This window comes from Neolamprologus multifasciatus, chromosome 5, assembly GCF_963576455.1.
Source record: "Neolamprologus multifasciatus chromosome 5, fNeoMul1.2, whole genome shotgun sequence".
NCBI classification, from domain to species: domain Eukaryota; kingdom Metazoa; phylum Chordata; class Actinopteri; order Cichliformes; family Cichlidae; genus Neolamprologus; species Neolamprologus multifasciatus.
Window position 1 is genome coordinate 7,246,910 of NC_140443.1, and position 20,321 is coordinate 7,267,230.

The 20,321-nt window shown below is 40.7% G+C and overlaps 3 protein-coding genes across 13 annotated transcripts in view; all 3 read right to left on the reverse strand.

Annotated features, from left to right (window-relative positions):
* Positions 1–2,325, reverse strand: part of LOC146517959 (N-acetyltransferase 8-like) — a 14,524-nt gene extending 12,199 nt beyond the window's left edge. Inside the window, exon 1 of the mRNA XM_085159807.1 lies at positions 2,211–2,325. The gene's annotated coding sequence lies outside the window, so the exon portion shown is untranslated. The remainder of the gene's footprint in view (positions 1–2,210) is intronic.
* LOC146517960 (N-acetyltransferase 8-like) lies at positions 442–18,537 on the reverse strand. 7 transcript variants are annotated; one of them, XM_085159820.1, is made up of 3 exons: positions 18,471–18,537; positions 18,196–18,235; positions 442–2,425 (listed from the first exon to the last, which is right to left on the reverse strand). In XM_085159820.1, the coding sequence occupies exon 3, from the start codon at positions 2,412–2,414 to the stop codon at positions 1,743–1,745; it is 672 nt and encodes a 223-aa protein (XP_085015946.1). In that variant the 5' UTR covers positions 2,415–2,425; positions 18,196–18,235; positions 18,471–18,537; the 3' UTR covers positions 442–1,742. The 7 variants fall into 7 exon arrangements, with proteins under 7 accessions (XP_085015946.1, XP_085015947.1, XP_085015945.1 ...); XM_085159817.1 differs by lacking the exons at positions 18,196–18,235; positions 18,471–18,537 and adding exons at positions 2,869–3,035; positions 5,216–5,532 and having other exon boundaries at positions 443–2,425; XM_085159815.1 differs by lacking the exons at positions 18,196–18,235; positions 18,471–18,537 and adding exons at positions 2,869–3,035; positions 5,205–5,532 and having other exon boundaries at positions 443–2,425.
* On the reverse strand, positions 8,555–18,545 carry LOC146517961 (N-acetyltransferase 8-like). 5 transcript variants are annotated; one of them, XM_085159810.1, is made up of 4 exons: positions 18,471–18,527; positions 18,196–18,235; positions 10,501–17,865; positions 8,555–10,151 (listed from the first exon to the last, which is right to left on the reverse strand). In XM_085159810.1, exon 4 carries the CDS (start codon positions 10,138–10,140, stop codon positions 9,469–9,471), a length of 672 nt encoding a protein of 223 aa, XP_085015936.1. In that variant the 5' UTR covers positions 10,141–10,151; positions 10,501–17,865; positions 18,196–18,235; positions 18,471–18,527; the 3' UTR covers positions 8,555–9,468. The 5 variants fall into 5 exon arrangements, with proteins under 5 accessions (XP_085015936.1, XP_085015937.1, XP_085015938.1 ...); XM_085159811.1 differs by lacking the exon at positions 10,501–17,865 and having other exon boundaries at positions 18,471–18,545; XM_085159812.1 differs by lacking the exons at positions 18,196–18,235; positions 18,471–18,527 and having other exon boundaries at positions 11,622–18,189.
* Positions 18,546–20,321: the final 1,776 nt, after the last annotated feature.

Genomic DNA, 20,321 nt, shown 5'->3' on the forward strand with positions numbered 1-20,321 from the left:
ATGCAGAAAAGTGGCATATTAACCCCTCATCATTCAGGTGTTCGGTAACCTGAGACATATGGCGTGCCCTCAGAAATGAAACACAAAATGACTAGAAGAATACTATACACACAAATATTGGTCTTTCCAGCACAGTTCCTACAATTTTCTGCCAATACTGATCAGTGTTGATTTAAATAATTTGTTCAGTTCTTAGTTCTTAGAAAAACTATCAACCTGAAATCCACGTAAAACTGAATTTTACTGTACCGTGCCCAGGATACTCTATTTAGGATTCAAATATTTGGCACCCCCTAATGGTAAACTAGAAAAATAGGCAGACAACTCAAAAGTGTGTTTACACGAACAACAAAGTATCTCCTGAGCATAGAAAAATGCATATTTTGCTTCACTTAGAGGGGAATTAGTTTTCAGTACACATGGGAAAACACAAAAAACAATGGGAGGAGTCCTTGTGGTCTTTTGCTAACTGCAGGAGATACTATGTTTTTCCTTTCTGGTCTGAAAAATGACAAATCAAACCACATAGAATTTTTAAAATGTTGGAAGTTGTAATGAACACCAACTACAGCAGTCAGCGAGTTTCAAACTACTACCATTACCCATGAAAAGTTGTGCACTAGGTCATCTGTTATTGTTTCATATTCTGCATCACAGTCTATCACAACATGTTCTAGACGTACAACTTGAGTTCACAAAGCATATTAGAAAATGTACTGTATTTACTTCCCAGCACTGTTGTTGGTGCACACATATTTTAAACTCCTAATACTTTCTGGTATAAAAGGAAGTAAATACAGTACAATATCAGTAAATACTGATTTTCATCAAAAGAGCTTCAGTGTTACTTAGATCAATAGTGTCCTCTGCTGTTCACATTCACATCTACAGTACAGGCTGGTGCACAACATACTGAGTTTAGATTTGTGATTTAATTTTCAACATTATCAGTCTTAATAATCATGTCTTCATTTCATAAGCAAATATCTCAGTTATTCTGATTACATCAAAGAAAAAAGGTGTAAAACAATGGAATAGTTTAATGAGAATTTTAAGTCCACTCTGATGCATATAAATTCTCTACGTTTACCTTTTAAAAGTTAATGTTTTTATTATGAATATTATTACGACATGTATCTTTGTATGATGTGCTTACAATATGTTGTGTGTACTGTATCTCAGTTATGACATTTTAAAACGTTTCTCCAATTAGCCATTAGTAGAAAAACATTTAGACATTATACATCAGACCTTCCTTCTCACATAACAAGGATGACAAATGAACACAGAGATTGTGAAACTTTTTTTTTCCTTTCTTCTTTAAATGAATACAGCTGAAAGTGGTCAGTACAACTGATTACATTAAATTATTCTAATTGTCACTGAAAAGTACACAATGTAAGGATTAACTGTTAAATCTTGGTTCACAGGACTGGAGCTGCTAATTGGGCTTATGTTGTTAACAGACAATTTTTGGGGGCTTAAGGTGTAGTCAGAGAATATGTAAAGTACTCTATAAAGAGGAAACCAGGTTTTAGCAACAACATCTTGCTCCTTACTTTCAGATCTGTTCACAGTGCTTTGTCCTAAAGTATATAACAGATTTGGCATTTTTTTCCCCTAAGTTACACCTGAACAACGTTTTGATTACAGTCAAGTTTAACCATTGCCAAATATTAAAGCACTGTTAAAGAGGAGCAAAGCGTGAAAACAACACATTGCTAATGAGTGTTATTTTTGATTTACAAGTATTTTTCCATCCTTATAATCGTGACCCTGGCCAGTGAAATGATCCAATGAGCTGCCAGTCCTTTGACATTAGAGTGGACACGGTTAAACCCCACTTTGCTGTACAGAACCACGGCTGCCATTTGGGTGGAGGTAGTCTGCAACACCACCTTGGAGAAGCCCCGTTCTTTACAGAAGTCAACCGCAGTCTGAGTCAACCTTAAGCCGAGACCCATCCGTCTATACTGTGGGAAAATGATCATTCTGAACATTTCCCCATACTTTTCTGTCCCACTGTGTTTAGCTACCACAGCCACCATACCAACAACCTGGGCTCTCGCACCAACCTCGGCCTCAGCCACCCAGAAACAGTCATCAGGTCTGCTGAGGAAATTCCTAGGGATGTCCTGCATGTCATTGTGAAGTCTCACCCTGACGACGGCGGCATATACTTCATGACAGCAGTAGTAGATGAGACCTACCCAAGCTGCTGGGAACAGCACAGCCCCAAACACAGAGCCAAGGAGATAACCAGCAACACACAGAGTCGGGATGATGGTGAGGTAAAGAGGGCTGGTCATGGCGTTATAGAAACATGGACGGACATGCTCCAACATGCCAGTACTGAAGAGGGTGAGCACTGTGTCCTTGTCTGCAGGACGGTACCGACGGATCACCAGCTGCATGACGAAAGTAACTACAAGGAAAATCATAAATCAGAGAGAAATGCTGTTGTTATTTACACTAAATTACTAAGCATGACCCTTAAGGAAAATTATTTTTATTTTTTTTACTTAGTTTCCTTTTTTGTAATTTAATTTGATTTGATTTGATTTTTTTTAATGTGTAGTACTTTTTACGGTCGTGTTTAATACAACATTTAGCTGCCACGGGGCAATCTGCGCTTACTCGCTGACGGAGATTTGCCGAGATAATTCAAATAACCACTTGTTACAACGAAGTTATATAGACGAGCATTTTTAAACATACTCGGCTATGAACAGAAAGCTGAGACTAAAGCGTCAGCAAAATTGGACAACACAATCCTAGAAAAATGTTGCCTGGTCTAATGAATGTGTTTTCTTGCCACACTTTGGGCCCTTAGCACTGGCTGAGCATCTTTTAAATGTCACAGCCTACCTGAGTATCATTGCTGACTCTTCACTAGCTGGGCCCACGTCCTCATTTTAGGTTTGACAGCGTTTTAGTAGGTAAAGGTGAATGCTTGGACATTAATTGAGGTGCGGTTTGGAGAAGGCCTCAAAGAGGACTGGTGATGGCTCCCGGGCCTGGCAGATCCCCGTGTACTAAATAGGAGTGAATAAGTTAAAGAATTGAGAACATGGAGGGAGGGGCACGTGAACAAGAATGAACAGTTTGCAGAACTGGGGGGAACCTATATAGATGACAACCGGAAGGAGCGTGTTTGGAGGCGTGGTCCCACTCCTGAAATTCCGATACATAATCTCCAATACTTGGGTAGTATTTATCACCACAGTGTACCAGTGCATCCTTTGATGGCAGCTTTCATCAAATAATCTCAAATTGGTTAACAGTGAGTTCACTGTACTGAAATTGCCTCCACACTCACCAGGTCTCAATCCAACAGAGCACCTTTGGGATGTGGAAAGTTACATCCTGGATGTGCAGCTAATAAATCTGCATCAGAACTCTGTGATGCTATCATGTCAACGTGGACCAAAATCTCTTGAGAATATTTCCCACACCTTAAATCTATGCCATGATGAATTAAGGCAGTTCTGAATGCAAATGCCAAACTGACCAAGTATTAGCAAGATGTACCTAATAAAGTGGCCAGTGAATGTAATCTGCAGATTGGTTCGTAGTGAAGATGAGCAGTAGTTTCAGTTTTCAACTAAATAGCTGAAAGTCAGGTGTACCTGCTCAAAAATGTTCCTTTTTCCTTTTAACAAGACAACAACGTAACAATCTGATACATCTCCATCTTTGCCTTGATTTAAAATACTTCTCCACCACAGAACGTACTCGTTATTTTACAGTCTTTGCACTTTTAAATGCACGCGGCACGCAATAAGGACGAGCTAACGTGATGGTTTAATGGTATGTCATTACGTCATGGATATAATGGTATCAAATGTGTCTAAATGCCAGAAAACCCGTTACACAGTGTCTGTACACACGATCACACTCACGTTACACCAAACTCAACTCATTCAGTAGTGATGTGCGATACCACTGATTTCCTTTCCGATCCGATACCGATACTTTGTACAAAAACTTTTTATTTATTGTATCTCAAATTATAGCATCATAATGATTACAGGACATCAGAGTATTGTTTCCAACAATGACGGCAGCTGCTTAGTTTTAATATTACTCTTATTTCTCTTTCTGGGTCGCAAAAAAAAAACTCTTAACATATTTTCAGGTGAGAATGTAGCCGTGTAAACTTCAAATATCTGAGCCGATCAACAAATTGTTTTCAAACCCTGCGGTCTTTCGCTACTCGGGTTAAACATGATATATAAGTCACTTAGATAAGTTAAAATGTTATTGTTTGGCTTTTTCAGTGTTCTATTTGTTCGTGAGTAAATCAGTTTGGCTGAGATTAAAGTTAGATTAAATGAAATTTAACTTTATTAATCCCTCAGGAGGGTTCCTCCGGGGTTTTCACACAGCTGAATAAACGTCAAACAGAAAACTGATTAAACAGAAGTGTGAGACGGTCGAGAGTTTACGCCAGCACCCGGTTATATTCTAGATAGCAAGGAGCAGACGGCAGTTTCACTCCACCGAGGGAGCTCGTGCAGTATACCCGGCTTTCTTTAGACCGCGAAGGCCGGGTCCTCAGGTAGAAGCAGCCTCTGAATTTGGACACCCCCGCTGTTTCCGGACATTGAACGTATTTTATCCGATAAATAAACACTGTAAAATGTATTTATCCCCCCCACACAACAACCTTTTTGAATGTCTCCCTAGTGTGGCCACAACACCTCACATTTTTGCCACATGTATCGCAAACCACGTCTCAGTTTTTGTGGAGGTAAAATAGGTTCGCACATGACTCCAATTACGCTCAGCCACTGTTGTGAGTGCGCACGCCAAGGGGCTGCGAGACAGACAGCCTATTTCGCAAATGACTATGAAAGGCGGAAGAGGAAGTATTTCCTTTAAATGTAGACAATCCGAATATTATAGTTTCTTTCCACTGTGTTCCTGTTAATGATAAACTACAAACTTACCCTAAATTACTAAAATATCGATATTTTAATGTGAGAATTGATTCTAGAACATAAATGATTGGTATCGGAGGAATCGATATTTCAGGATCGATCCGCACATCATTCAGCAACAGCACAGGCCTGTTCGTGGACCATCAACAGCTCTCTAACAGACCTTATAGAACTTAATAAAAAACAACAACCCAAGAAACGATTATACGAGTTGCTGTGTAACAAATTTGTCTGCTAGCCATATTACAATCGCACAATTACCTCTGCCTTACGTTAGTGAACTTGCACAGGTTGATCCTTCACGGAGAAGAATTCACACGAAACAATGAAGAAGCGCAGCAACACCGTGAATCAGCTCAACTTCTAGACTGGTTAATAAAACACAAAAGCAGCACAAAAGCTTGACTCTCAAAGCCCATATAATACTTCGATGGGATGATTCGGTTCAAAGTACAGCTGAAAAGTGTTAAACATTCTCTACTGTTACACAAAAATGTTACAAAGTCAACCATGCAGAAAGTTTTCCTGCAGAAATCACAACCTTCCAACAACCTGCGGAGCCGAAAAACGAAGACAACGCGGAAGTGTCAAAAATCGCGGAAATTATGGTTCAGCGGGAGTAGCGCGTTTGCAGTCTGTTTGGGGGCTGGACAGTCTATCTGCAGAGAGCATGTGAACGCTGGCGACTGTGTGAACAACTCGCAGTCTATTTCTGTGAGTTACCATCAACAAACTGAAATACAGCTCATGGCTGTCATCTCAGTCCTAATTTATACTTATGAAGTGAGCTGCATAGTCCACTGTTAACGTAGTTGCCAGTGTTGTATATAAAAAAAGATAATCTGCTAAAAAGGGATTTGCACTTATGCCATTACTTGTGTAACAAAGATTCTTCTGTTAACTGTGGGAAGAATAAAACATCAAAGAAACGTGCCTTTGTCTTCATACTCACAAGCAATGTGAACAGTGCTCTATGGGATGTTCAAGGCTTGGGAAATCTTTTTGTAGGCTAAGCCTGCTATATTAAATTTCTCAATAACTTTATGCCTGACATGTCTGGTGTGTTCTTTGGACTTCACGGTGTAGTTGCTCCCAATATTCTCTTAGACAACCTCTGAGTAGTGATGTGACGTTCTATATCGAGGCTTCAAAGCTTGTGTCGAGTAATGGAGAGGGCGTATCCGCGATGCGCGTATCGAGGCTTGCTTCATTTATGGGAGGAGCTGAAAATGATGACGTCCGAAGCCTCGCTGCCCGGCTGTACCACGTGCCTGGTTCATGAAGTGGTTTGAACTTTGCCGCGAGCTATGACAGCGATATAAACCCCTCAGACTTCATTCAAAATGTGGGTGTTTGATGGAGAGTTGCGGTTAGTGAGAGTTTGGAGGTTCAGGAGAGTGAGGAGAGAAAGTCAGGAGAGAATGGAGCCAGCTAAGAAGAGGAGGATGTCCTCCCCTGTGTGGGAACATTTTGATTTTATTCCTCCCAACAAGGTATGTAAATTTCTACAGAAGATGTATTTTCATAATACTGATGGTGCCATAAAACCTATGTTAAGCTGTCTGTACTTTTGTACAAGGTGAAGTGTTTGCTATGTGCCAGGGAGCTGGGATATAACGACAACACCTCATCCATGCTTAGGCACTACAGAGCTTTGCATGAGAATAAGGGGAACACCGATTGTGGAGCAAGACCAGGTGAGCCATCAAATGCCATGATAATATAGCATGCAGTAATGTTACTAAATGATAAAACAATATTATACAATGCAATAAGTGACGTGTGTGATATTTATATTTGTGCTTTGTTTTTGTTGTCTTTCCTCAGCAGAGCAATCTCAAATAGATGAAGACCTGGTTAGCATGGTGATTGAGGACTCCCAGCCATTTAGCATTGTGGAGGACAAAGGATTTAAAAGATTTGTTAAATCATTAAATCCTAGCTATGTTCTCCCCACTAAAAGGTCATAAAAGCAATGGAAATTTAGTTTTTACAGAATAAAATGTGGGCAGGACTGAGGCTCAAAGCCTCAGTGTGTAGCTGTCCATACCTCAACGTTAGAAAAGCACAACCACTGCCCACACCCCAACCACATCTCACAGTAAATGATCATTTCCATTTTAAGCATTTCCAAATAATCATTTTCCATACTGCCAGTATAAATATACAGTATGCTGCCATCACTACAATATAGATGTTTTACACATTCCTTTTGTTGTTGACATTTACAGGCTGTGTGCAAACGGCCACACTCTTCAAATTCATGCCAACTAATATTTTTACGTCCAGTAGATGTCCTACTAAGCTTCAAGACGCTTTGCGCTGGGGTGAACCAATTGGATGAAAAGTTTCAGTGCTTCACGAAGCTTCATCTGCCCATCACTACTAAAAAGAGTACCATTTAAAAAGCAGTGGCCTGTACGTATTCTACTGACAACAACCTCCTCCTGTCTCTTCAATCCACTACTCCTAACCTCTGAGGCCGTCACAGAGCAGCTGTATTTGTACTGACATTAGATCACACACAGGTGCACTCTATTTAGTCATTAGCACTCATCAGGCAATGTCTATGGGCAACTGACTGCACTCAGACCAAAGGGGGCTGAATAATTACGCACACCCCACTTTGCAGTTATTTATTTGTAAAAAATGTTTTGAATCATGTATGATTTTCGTTGCACTTCTCACGTGTACACCACTTTGTATTGGTCTTTCATGTGGAATTCCAATAAAATTGATTCATGTTTGTGGCTGTAATGTAACAAAATGTGAGAAAGTCCAAGGGGGCCGAATACTTTTGCAAGCCACTGTACACATTGACATAGACGGCTTCCTTATTTAACCTTCCTCTGAGGTTTGCAATCTGGGTGTCAATATAGACTCCACTCTTTCATTCCATGCTTATGTCAAATCTGTCACCTAAACAGCTTTTTTCCACCTAATGAACATCTCTTGAATTCGGGCATCACTCACTGACTCTATAGCAGAGACTCATCCATGCATTTGTCACCACCAAGCTGGACTACTGAAATGCAGTCCTGTTTGGGATTTCCACTAAAGCCCTGGATAGCCTCCAGTATGTCCAGAAGGCTTTTAACAGTCTGGAAGGCTTCCAACAGGCACTAAGCTCTGGGAACATATTACCCACACCCTCATTAATCTCCACTGGTTTCCGGTCAAGTCACACATTACTTACGAGATTCTTCTTCTCACTTACAAATCCCTCAATGCCCTGGCACTTCAATATGTCTCTGACCTCCTGGAACCATACACACAGTCTCGGATGCTACGGTCCTCATCCATGGGACTTCTCAAACCTCATCTCTTCAACAAAACCTTCAACCTCTAGCTTTTTAGCTGAGCATCCTTGGGTTTTTTGAAAGGCACTATACAAATTAAAGTTATTATTAATGGACTTTTGCAGGAGATACTATTATTTTCCTTTCTATTGTGATGAATGACAAATCAAATCACATTTTAAAATGTTGGAAGTTTTAATGGACAACATCTACAGCAGTCAGTGAGTTTCAAAACAATTGTGATTACCCATGAACTGCCGTGCACTAGCTCATTTGTTATTGTTTCACATGCTGCATCATAGCCAATCACAACATATTCTAGATGTAAAACTTGAGTTTAAACGGCATATTAGCAAATGTACTGTATTTACTTTCCAGCACTGTTGCTGGTGCAGATATATTTTAAACATCTAATACTTCCTTGTAGAAAAGTGAATGCTGTATAATATCAGAAATAAATTATTTTTATCAAAGGAGCTTCAGCGTTACTCAGGTCAGTAGCGCCCTCTGCTGTTCACATCCATATCCACAGTATGGTTTTGGGTACAACATACTGAATTCAGACTTGTGATTTCATTTTCAGGGTTATCAGTCTTAAAAATAAAATCTTCATTTCATAAGCAAATTAAAATCCTTATTAAGATTTTTACATACTTTGTATCATGTGCTTACAATATGTTGTGTGTACTGTATCTCAGTTTTGACATTTTAAAATGTTTCTCCAAATATTGGTAATTAATAGGAAAACATTTAGACATTATACATCAGACCTTATCTCTCGCATAATAAGAGTTACGAATTTTCAAACACTATTTGTTACAACTACTAACGCCTGCGGGCGTATACAGAGATTTTGAAACATTTTTTTTTCACTTTCTTTATTTTTTTAAATAAAAAAAATTAATTAATTAAAACTGTTAAAAGTGGTCAGTACAACTGATTATGTGAAATCATCACTGAAAAGTACACAATGTAAGGATTAACTGTTAGTGAATCATGGTGTAGTAGGAGGAAACCAGAAAGTTTTTAGTAACAACATCTTGTTCCTTACATACATATCTGTTCATAGAGTCCTACAGTGTACATCAAATTTGGCTTCTTTTTTTTTACACCTAAACCAGAGGGTTTTGATTACAGTCAGGTTTAACCATTGCCAAATATTAAACCACTGTTAAAGAGGAGCCAAGCATGAAAACAACACATTGCTGATGAGTGTTATTTTTGATTTACAAGTATTTTTCCATCCTTATAATCGTGACCCTGGCCAGTGAAATGATCCAATGAGCTGCCTGTCCTTTGATATGAGACTGGAGACGGTTAAACCCCACTTTGCTGTACAGGGCCACGGCTGCCATTTGGGTGGAGCTAGTCTCCAACACCACCTTGGAGAAGCCCCGTTCTTTACAGAAGTCAACCGCGGTCTGAGCCAACCTAAAGCCGAGGCCCATCCGTCTATACTGTGGGAAAATGATCATTCTGAACATTTCCCCATACTTTTCTGTCCCACTGTGTTTAGCCACCACAGCCACCATACCAACAACCTGGGCTCTCGCTCCAACCTCGGCCTCAGCCACCCAGAAACAGTCATCAGGTCTGCTGAGGAAATTCCTAGGGATGTCCTGCATGTCGGTGCGAAGTTTATACCTGACGTAGTGTGCATATACTTCATGACAGCAGTAGTAGATGAGACCTACCCAAGCTGCTGGGAACAGCACAGCCCCAAACACAGAGCCAAGGAGATAACCAACAACACACAGAGTCGGGGTGATGGTGAGGTAAAGAGGGCTGGTCATGGCGTTATAGAAACATGGACGGATATGCTCCAAGGTGCCAATACTGAAGAGGGTGAGCACTGTGTCCTTGTCTGCAGGATGGTACCGACGGATCACCAGCTGCATGACGAAAGTAACTACAAGGAAAATCATAAAACAGAGAGAAATGCTGTTGTTAATTACACTAAATTACTAAGCATGACCCTTAAGGAAAATTATTTTTATTTTTTTTACTTAGTTTCCTTTTTTGTAATTTAATTTGATTTTATTAAGTCTGCTTATGTGTAGCACTGTTTATGGTTGTGTTTAATATAACATTTAGCTACCATAACAAAAGAATTTCCAGATCCTATCACCCCTCTTGTATTATACAAATTATCTTGAGGCAATTGTTGCTGGTTAAAAAACAAAAAAGTGACTATAGTGACTATATGAGTTGCTGTGTAATAAATTTGTCTACTAGCCATATTAAAATCGCACAATTACCTCTGCTTTACGTTAGTGGACTTACACAGGTTGATCCTTCACGGAGAAGAGCACACACAAAACAATGAAGAAGCGCAGCAACACCGTGAATCAGCTCAACTTCTAGACTGGTTAATAAAACACAAAAGCAGCACAAAGGTTTGACTCTCAAAGCCCATATAATACTTCGATGGGATGATTCGGTTCAAAGTACAGCTGTAAAAGTCTTAAACATCATCTACTGTTACACTAACTTCTATACTGGTTAATAAAACACAGCTTGACTCTGACAGCACTTATAATACTTAGATGAGGTGATTAGGTTCAAAATCCAGCTGTAAAAGCAAGCAGCAGCAGCCAGAGCGGATATATTACATCATATCTTAAAGCAGACCTTCCCAAAGTGTGGGGCCCCCCGCAGAGCCATTGCACGGGGGGCGCGGTATGAAAAGGAAAAAACAAAAAACAACAAAGCTTGGACACTGCTAGCACGGGGCGCCCACAGAAACGCAAAGCAAGAGATGAAGCATAGCTGATTATGTTTCCAAACCAACTTCATTCTAAGCCAAAGACTAGAAAATATGGTGAAGCATATCTTCCCTTTGGTTTTACCTGCACAAGTGCCGAGGTAGGTCTCCCCTGCAGAATTGGTTTTCCCTTGGTCGGGAGCAGCGCTGGGCTCTTCAAATCACGGACAAACAGTATCCCACATTCTTGATTTTTAGTTCACAAACACTTGTTGTAATGACTACTCCTGACATTTTGGAGATGTTAGCTCTTTATACAGTAAAGTTACAGCAGGATACAAATAACATCAAGCTGATCCTGCCATGATTTGTTCCCCCTGCACAAATCACGGACAAACAACATCCAACAGTTGTTTATGTTTTTGAGCCCATTTTGCAGAGGGATTGAAAAATTTATTGATAGCAATGTTGAACATTATTACACAGGAAAAAAACAACTACATGTAAAATAATTACACCGTGACGCCTCTGCCTTTGTAAATGGAGGGACAGTAACTGCGTGTAAAACCTGAAGATTGTCAGATTAACAGTATTTTGTCTCTATCTCCCATTCTGCAATTCATCTCATGTAAACAATAACGTGGCGCACAGCCTGACGTGAAAAAAGGCACATACCTTTGACGTTGCGTGATAAACTCTGTATTCCTCGTCCACACGGAAACGCAAAAAGGGAGTTTTAAGGAGTGATTCCAAACGCCGTTTACGTGTGGACGAAACAGCTGCGTTTTCAAAAATACCCGTGTAGGTGCGGACGTAGCATAAAAGAGTTAGTAGTTTATTTCCTTACTACCTGTAATTTTTTGCAGATTACTTGTATTTGCTTAATTGTTTACTAAATGTTTGAGGTGTGAAATAAACCGCAATGGAGAAAAATATGGGTGTGTGTGGTTGGAGGATATGTTCGTGCGTAAAACAAAGGGGTGCGCAGCAAAAAAAAGTTTGGGAACCACTGTCTTAATGACCTTGTAGTACCATATCACCCTATTAGAGCACTTCGCTCTCGCACTGCAGGCTTACTTGTTCTAGAGTGTTTAAAAGTAGAATGGGAGGGAGAGCCTTCAGTTTTCAGGCCCCTCTTCTGTGGAACCAGCTTCCAGTTTGGATTCAGGAGACAGACACTATCTCTACTTTTAAGATAAGGCTTCAAACTTTCCTTTTTGCTAAAGCATATAGTTAGGGCTGGACCAGGTGACTCTGAATCCTCCCTTAGTTATGCTGCAATAGACGTAGGCTGCTGGGGATTCCCAAGATGCATTGTTTTTCCTTTCCAGTCACCTTTCTCACTCACTATGTGTTAATAGACCTCTCTGCATTGAATCATATCTGTTATTAATCTCTGTCTCTCTTCCATAGCATGTCTTTTATCCTGTCTTCCTTCTCTCACCCCAACCGGTCGCAGCAGATGGCCCCGCCCCTCCCTGAGCCTGGTTCTGCCGGAGGTTTCTTCCTGTTAAAAGGGAGTTTTTCCTTCCCACTGTGGCCAAAGTGCTTGCTCATAGGGAGTCATATGATTGTTGGGTTTTTCTCTGTATCTACTGTACAATAGAAAAGCGCCTTGAGGCAACTGCTGTTGTGATTTGGCGCTATATAAATAAAATTGAATTGAATTGAATATACAGCAGGTAACAAAAACAGAGACTTGCAGGCTCCATTTCTACCTGTTCATGTTTCTACAGTAGAATCATGCAGAGATCGCTTTAAAGTCTCTTTGGGTTGGTTTTTGTATTTGCTTTTTGTTCATATGTAAATTAATAGAGGGCTATAGAGGGTGTTGGTGTGTAAGACTGTAGTCTGAGTTGAAAACTGATGAGTTTTGGGAGAAAGCATGACATCAGTTTTTTGGGGGGCGAAGTTTGGAAGAGTTTTATATATTGTATAACTAGCTTTTGAAAGGGGGCACATAGCAGGCTGAATAACAACAACTCACATTCATCAATAATCTAATATGGAATCGCATCATACTATAAATAAAAAGAAACATTCTTTTTTCTCCGCATTGTAAAGTTATCATGTCGTGACAGTAGGATTGGTCAGTTTCAATATTATTACGGGGCCAACATTATTACGTGTATGATGATGCTTGAAATACACCACACAGAGATATGAGGAACAACAGCAGGGTTGGCTCCATGGCCTTTCTCTGTTTCTAATATAAACAGTATCAGTGTCTCATCTTTGGCTTCCTGCTGCACATCTTAGCATCCTTCCATTAATACAATCAAACAAGCAGAAGTAATGTCTGAACTACAGTACTTCTTGAATTAACAACCGAGGGATTTCCCTATTCTGGGTAAATATATTATGTTAGTGATAAAAACAAACTTATAAGAAAACTAGTGCAATGACACCAAAATCACGGTGAGGTTATGATCTACACTGCAGTCAGACACTAGGGGGCAATAGAGAGGGGTTTTTGTTTTTGTTTGTTTTTGCTGTTTTTGCTGTCATTGCTGTCATAGGGCAAACGTGGGGCAAATATGTTGGTATGGGACACATTGCTCATAGGAAGCAAGTGGAGGAAATATTTAATTTAAATCAACCTTCCAAGGTTCCTTGTTAAATAAACACAGTGACCATAAAAAGGTGAAGTTCAGTAGCTATAAAAATGTTATTTCAGTTTATGGTTTGTGTAGTCATCCTTTAGATTACAGACTGACTGTGAGGTTACATCTTAACTATTTTTGGCTGTTTTAACATGAATGTTTTCTTCTTTTTGAACTTTGCTTTTTGACTGTTATTTGTCAAGCTGACTGACCTTCCATGTACAACCACTAAATCGAATTACTTAAATTTGTTGGATACTTTGATTTTATGCCGTCTCAGGTCCGCTTTTTGTTCAACACTGATAAAATCCAAATTAAATTAATAATTTATTCAGATTTTATTTATTATAAGGAACTGTATTTTCAGAACTGAATTTTTCAGGTTACAGCCTTTACTGCTTTGTTTGAATTTTGGTTTAACATAGAAAAGACTTTAAGGGGAAAAAACTCTAAATAGAATTGCTTTTAAAAATCATAATGATGAGATGAGATGAGATGAGATAGCCTTTATTTGTCAGTTGCAGGTCTTTTGCCCACAACCGAGATGACAGACCTTGCCGACCGTACATACAATACACAAACATCACATTGGGGAGACAGGTCAGGCTAGGTAGCGAGGAAAAAAAACATCGAAATGTGTAACACAAAAGGATAATACAGGAATGCACAGATATCAACACACCATAGCACAATAAACACAGACAAGCAACATGGGAAAGAGTTCCAGTGTGTACATCTGATCTGGGACCGCTGCAATCTTTCGACTGCGCCTCCAACTGACCCGATGTCCACATCAGAGGGTAGGTAAGCGTTGGAGGTGGCGTTGGATCCGGGATAGGGAGGGTGATGCGTCAGTGAGTGCTTATCAGTATCAGTACATGTATGTGTGTGCGTGTCCATAGTTCAGCTGAGACAGTGTCCTTCGCCCTGCCAGGCTAAGTAAACAGTCTTCCAGCCAACCCAGGTGGCCTTGCATGGAATGGGAAGGAACAGACTAAACACAGTCGTTATCAGGGTGTTTTGTTCAGCTCCGGCCTTGTAGCTGGCACCGAGAGGGTATCCGCATAAGTGATGTTATTTTTTTACTTTAGTGCGAACAGCTCATATGAATTTCAAAGCAGTTCTACAGTCCAACACTGGTCCCATTGGAGAGCCGCGAGCTTCGCCATACTTGCTTTCTGTGATGTTGTCATTTCTTGTGCTCAAGGAGCCGATTTCTGAGAACTCACGGCAGTGTGCCTCCCCGAGATGTCATCCAATTTTGCGCCCAGAGATGTTATTCCGGGCTAGCCCTTCCGAGATGTAATCCAGTCTGCAGTCAGAGATCTTATTCTGAGTATTCACAGCAGCCGTAGCCTCTCCAAGATCTTATCCGTGCTGACTCAATGAGCCCATTTTGAGAAACTCACGCCTCTCCCATCGTTCCAATCCCAGCGGGCAGCCTTGTGGGGGTTTGAACAGCCGGTTCCGCTTTCTTAATTCTTCGATAAGTCAGGGCCAAGCCAGCTCCGATCCGCCAGAACCCTGTTACCATGGTTCCGAATAGGTAGATATCTTCAGCACTCAGGCTCACCCAAGCCCAAACTTCTCGTTGAGAAAGGGGTGTCAATTGCATTTAGGACCAGTTGATCCAATCCATAATTCCTCTTTTAGGTTTTAGAGAACAGACTGTGAGAGAGTGTTCCAGGGAAAATACAAAAAAAAACCCCCACGAGACTAGACAAGGACATAAGCAGGGAAGATAAGGGAGAGGAGAAAAGTGCGAAGAACATTTTTACATTTAATTTCTATTTTACAAAAGGCTTTTATGGATTTTTCTTTTTTACAAGTTTACCTTATTCAAAATTTTATGTCACTCAGTTGTCTGTCGCCATGACAGTATTTTGCCTTTGCATGAGACTGTTAGTTATTTCTGGACTGGTTTATTTAGGTTTATTTACTGAGTATGTTATTTCGTTATGCTTCTGAGTTTGCTTAGTTCTCTGGTCCTTGTGTAGTTTAGGAAGTTCTTATTTTGTCCACGTGTCTGTCTGTCTGTCTCTCTCTCTCTCTCTGGGGGTTTGTGATTTCCTGTTTAATTGTAACAATCACTTGTCTTTTGCATTGTGTTCATTTTTGCATCCCCTGTCTCGTTAGTCAGACTCAGATGTGGATCCTCTGGCTGCCTAGCTAAGTTCTTATTAAGGTAATATGACAGCATAGTTTAAAAATAATCTTATTTTAATGTCACAAATGTTCTTCAATAAGCTGGTTGTTGTCGTGCACTGATATTAACAATCATAGTATGGCTGAAGGCTGCTTCTCCTGTCACTTCTTTATCCCAAGACGTTGATTCTGTTCATCTGGATGTAGCGCTTTAAGCGGGAGAAACATTTCATCACTCATCCAAGTCACTTCTTTAATCTCAGCTGACTGCAGGTTTCCCCAACCTTATAAAGAGTACATTTGCACAATGACTAAATCTACCCCACTGAATGAACAATGGATTGTGAGGCCAGTTCCTTGATGATTAATATGCCAATTGTCATGACGACTGATTAACAACCACAGATCATGACCACTGATCAAAGACCACTGATCAATGGCCATGAGTACAAATCAAAGAGTTGGGAAATGGCTGCAATCACAGCATTGTAAGATGGCACCCTTAGGCCCCCTCCGAGATTCAGAGATGGCCTTTCCCTTTTCACGTAAATGGCCTCCTTGACTCCTCGCTCAAACCAGCGTTCCTTACTGTCCAGGATGTGAACATCCTCATCATTGAAAGAGTGTCCACCTGGCCTGTTGAAGGAAATAGAGTGCGAAGTCCTGGCCCGACTAGTCAGGTCTTCTGTGTTGTGCCAGCTGCTATACCAGAGTTTGCCCAATGTATAAATCATGACAATCCTCCTGGCACTTAACAGCGTGCACTATATTACTGACATTAGTCAGGGGACCCGATCATTGGGGTGGATCCATTTTTGGCCCATGGTGTTTAGAAAAAATGTGTCTCAACTGTTCCAATACTTCTGACACATAAGGGATCAGGCAGCAATTGTCCTTCTCTCCTAGATCGGCTATTATTTTTATTCTCCCAGGGCACTCCGGCTTCCTCCCACAGTCCAAAGACATGCAGTTACTGGCAGGGCTGGACTGGGACAAAAAATTGGCCCGGGCATTTTGACTAGAGACCGGCCCACCAGGTATTAAAGCCATAGAGCCTTTGAATGAAAACAAACACTGTTGTAACAGTGATGTACACAGTCTTGTTGGTATATGTATGATTTCTATACATTTTACTTCAGATAAAAACTTTGGTTGTAAGATTCAGATAATTATTTAATAAAAGTGAAATATTTTAAATGAGAAGAAGAAAGAAAAGTATTTCTTTGTGCCCCCCTTTCCCTGTTAATGCCCTACCTGGCCCCCTGGCAAAACTTTGCTAGACCCGCCCCTGCAGTTACCAGTTGTCAGCTACAAAGGATCCTGGTGTTATTTGTCTCTCAGAAACAGTTCATAACTTCCCTTCAACTCATTCATGTCACCTAAGAGGTAAACCTGTTTCTCCATCGCCTGTTCAGCTCTGATGATTCAGTAAGGACATCTCCTGGTTTCATCTTCATGTTTCCCTCTCACCACATATCCAAACTGACATCATGACCAGCAGCTTGAAAACTAGAAATTAATATTAAATAAATTCTAACAACAGCTGATCAAGCTTAAACGTGCTGCTGTTGTTTGGCGCGACATCCGCTGGTTTCCTGTTTCTGGCGCAAAGTGGGAGATAAAAAAAACGAAAAGCCGATCAGCTGATCATTGATCAGTTTCATGATTGAAGTAGCAAGGAGAGGGGGAGAGGGGGAGAGAATGAGAGAAGAAGCAGCAGCTGTGCGGCGTAAACACAGAATAACTCCAGCTTTGTGTCTTTTCCATTGTAGCTGAAGTACAGGACAAACTGTGTTCCTTCTCAGCTCAATACGAAACGTGTAATATTTTCTCTGAATACGGGACAATTCCGTTTTTTACGGGACGGTTGGCAACTCTACTAACTAACCTTATGAACAAAATAAAGTTCACTACCAGTAACATCATAGCACCCACCCAGCTGTATAGAAACTCCGTCATGCTAGCTAGTACACAGTACAAGTTATTGTAACTGACTGTAAAAAGTCAGCACAACAAAAATAAACTCCACCTAAACCTGGTTTATATCTGACCCAGATAGACTGCAGGTCATAACTTCTTACCTGAAGTTCAGTACACCTGATACTCGGCCCGGCGGCCGCCTCGGGTCTCTTCTCCTCCTGCCTCCACTTTCCCTCATCCACCTGTTGCCTCTGTGGAAGTTCCACCATAGCCACCACCAAACAACTGAGTTATTTTTACACATTAACCAGCATCTGGCCATCCAACACCTTTCATTGTTTGTGTCGTTACAAAAAACAAACAAAAGAAGAAAAACATCGGCCCATAAAAATGAAAAATCACCATCGGCCCACCGGGCAAATGTCCGGTATGCCCGATGGCCAGTCCAGCCATGGCTACTGGGGTTAGGTTAACTGAAAACACTAAATTGCCCATGGGAGTGAATGTGAGTGCGATTGGTTGTCTATGTGTTAGCTCTGCTACAGACTGGCGACCAGTCCAGGGTGTACCCTGCCTCTCACCCTAAGACAGCTGGCACAGGCTCCAGTGCTCCCCGCGACTCTGAAAGGAGAAGTGGATGGATGGATTTATTTATTCATTCCACATAAAATGTAAAAAAAACAAATTATAAAACACAAAAAAAACAACTATTTACAATTCAACCTTTAACTATTTCAACTGTAACTTTTTCCTTTTAAACAAATTTAAAGTGAAGAACACAAAACACTGCAAACCAAACTGTAATTATTCTAGATTTTGCTTCTTTTCTTGGTGTCACTCATTTGCTTGACTATACCTTTCTAACTTGTCAATGTTGACTCTTGTTGTTGCCCCTGGCTCTCTTTCTCTCTCTTCCTCCTGCACTGTTCATGTGCTACTGCTTCTGCGAGTGTAACTACCACCCCTTCCCCCTCTGCTCAGCGCAAACATAAGGCACAAACACATATTGACCAATCACAAGCGGCGTGAAGTACAAAAAAAAGAGAGATAGAGGGTGAGAGAAAGAAAAAAAACCACACGGCTCCCAATAAGGAGCCGGCTTCCGTCATTCACTTCAAGGAGCCAGCTCTAAGAGCCGTTTAGGTTGCAACCGACCCATCACTAATACCCAGGGCCTTTGTGATGTGATGTTCTTCTGCTTCTCTGGCTTCTGTTTCTGTGGGGATGGTGTTTGCTATACGTTTTAGTGTCCTGAAGACACCCAGTTTGTGCTCCAGCAGATGATGAGAGTCAAACTTGATACTGATCCGTATGCGTAGGTTTATGGCACAGCTTTCAAATGTCTCCCATTACTGATGGAAATCTCGCAGTCTAAGAAAGCTACCCTGCCACTTTTCATATCCTCCCTGGTGAATTGGATGTGTTGGCTTACCGAATTAATGTGATCCATGAATTGTGGTATGTCCAGAGATTTGATTTTAACCCAGGTGTCATCCACATACCTGAACCAATGACTTGGTGGTGTTCCAGGGTAGCATAACAAAGCCCTCTTTTCCATTTCTTCCATGAAATTGGCCACAATGGGCGAAACTGGGGAACCCATGGCACACCCATGTTTCTGCCTGTAGTACTGACCCTTGTATGTGAAATGGGTGGAATTAAGACACAATTCCAAAAGCAAACACAACTGGTCGGTGCTGTGGTTCTGCTACTGAAGTTGGGCTCATCCTGTAATCTCTTTCGGACTACCTCCAATGCTTCAGTGACTAGAACAAGTGAAGAGTCATTGTAAAATTGTACAAAACCATTGTTTCATCTGCCCCCATAATAACATCTCTCACCTTCTCAACAAAATCCAAGGTCTTCTGGATGTGGTGTTCAGAGCTGCCCACCAGCGGGTTGAGGATCAAAGCCAGAAACTTTGAGATGTTATAGGTGACTGAGTTGATAGTACAGACAATTGGTCTTAAAGGTACACCCTGTTTATGTATCTTTGTAGATTCCCCTGGGTATAGCCTGTGGTATGAGGTCCAGTCAATAGCATTGTCTTGTTCTAACTGCTTCAGGCAATCTATCACCCTCTTCCTGTAACCACTTCCTAGGTTTTGTTTCAGGGGGTCATAAGTATTTTTGTCACTGAGCAGTGACACAGTTTTTCTCATGTTGGTCTTTCTGGTTTAGCAAAACCATGCACAAACTCTTGTCTGCTGGAAGGATGATAATGTTCTTGTGATTGCTATGTGATGTGAGTGCCTTCCTCCCCTCCATGTTAATGTTGGATGCTGGGGGCTTTACATTGGTGAAACAGGCCGAAGCTTTCGTCCATAGTTGCTCTGCTTCCACGTCTGCAGTTTTGCTGTTACGAATGGCTTCTGTTTCTGCGGCTGTGCTCCACTAGTGGAATTTGTCTCGGCGTCACAGAAATTCACGGTTCGATACTTTGGTGTCACGGTTTGATATTTTTTTGATACAAAAAAATGTCCATGCCTTTTTAATTTGTCATTTATTAAAATTATAAATATATATTTTAACTCAAAAGTACAGTTTTTAAATTTAATGTTACTGAAACAACAAATTAATAATAAAAAAATAAATCTATCTGATCGAGAAATCACTCATCTTTGGGAAAGAGAGTTTACTACAGAGAAATGGCTCTTTCCAAAATAAAAGCTTCTTCTGGGCTATATTCTCAGCAGCATATTAAACA

What these genes read in the sequence shown, in the direction of transcription:
- LOC146517960 (XM_085159820.1), bottom strand. Translation starts at nt 2,414, where the DNA reads ATGCAGCTGGTGATCCGTCGGTACCGTCCTGCAGACAAGGACACAGTG.
- LOC146517961 (XM_085159811.1), bottom strand. Translation starts at nt 10,140, where the DNA reads ATGCAGCTGGTGATCCGTCGGTACCATCCTGCAGACAAGGACACAGTG.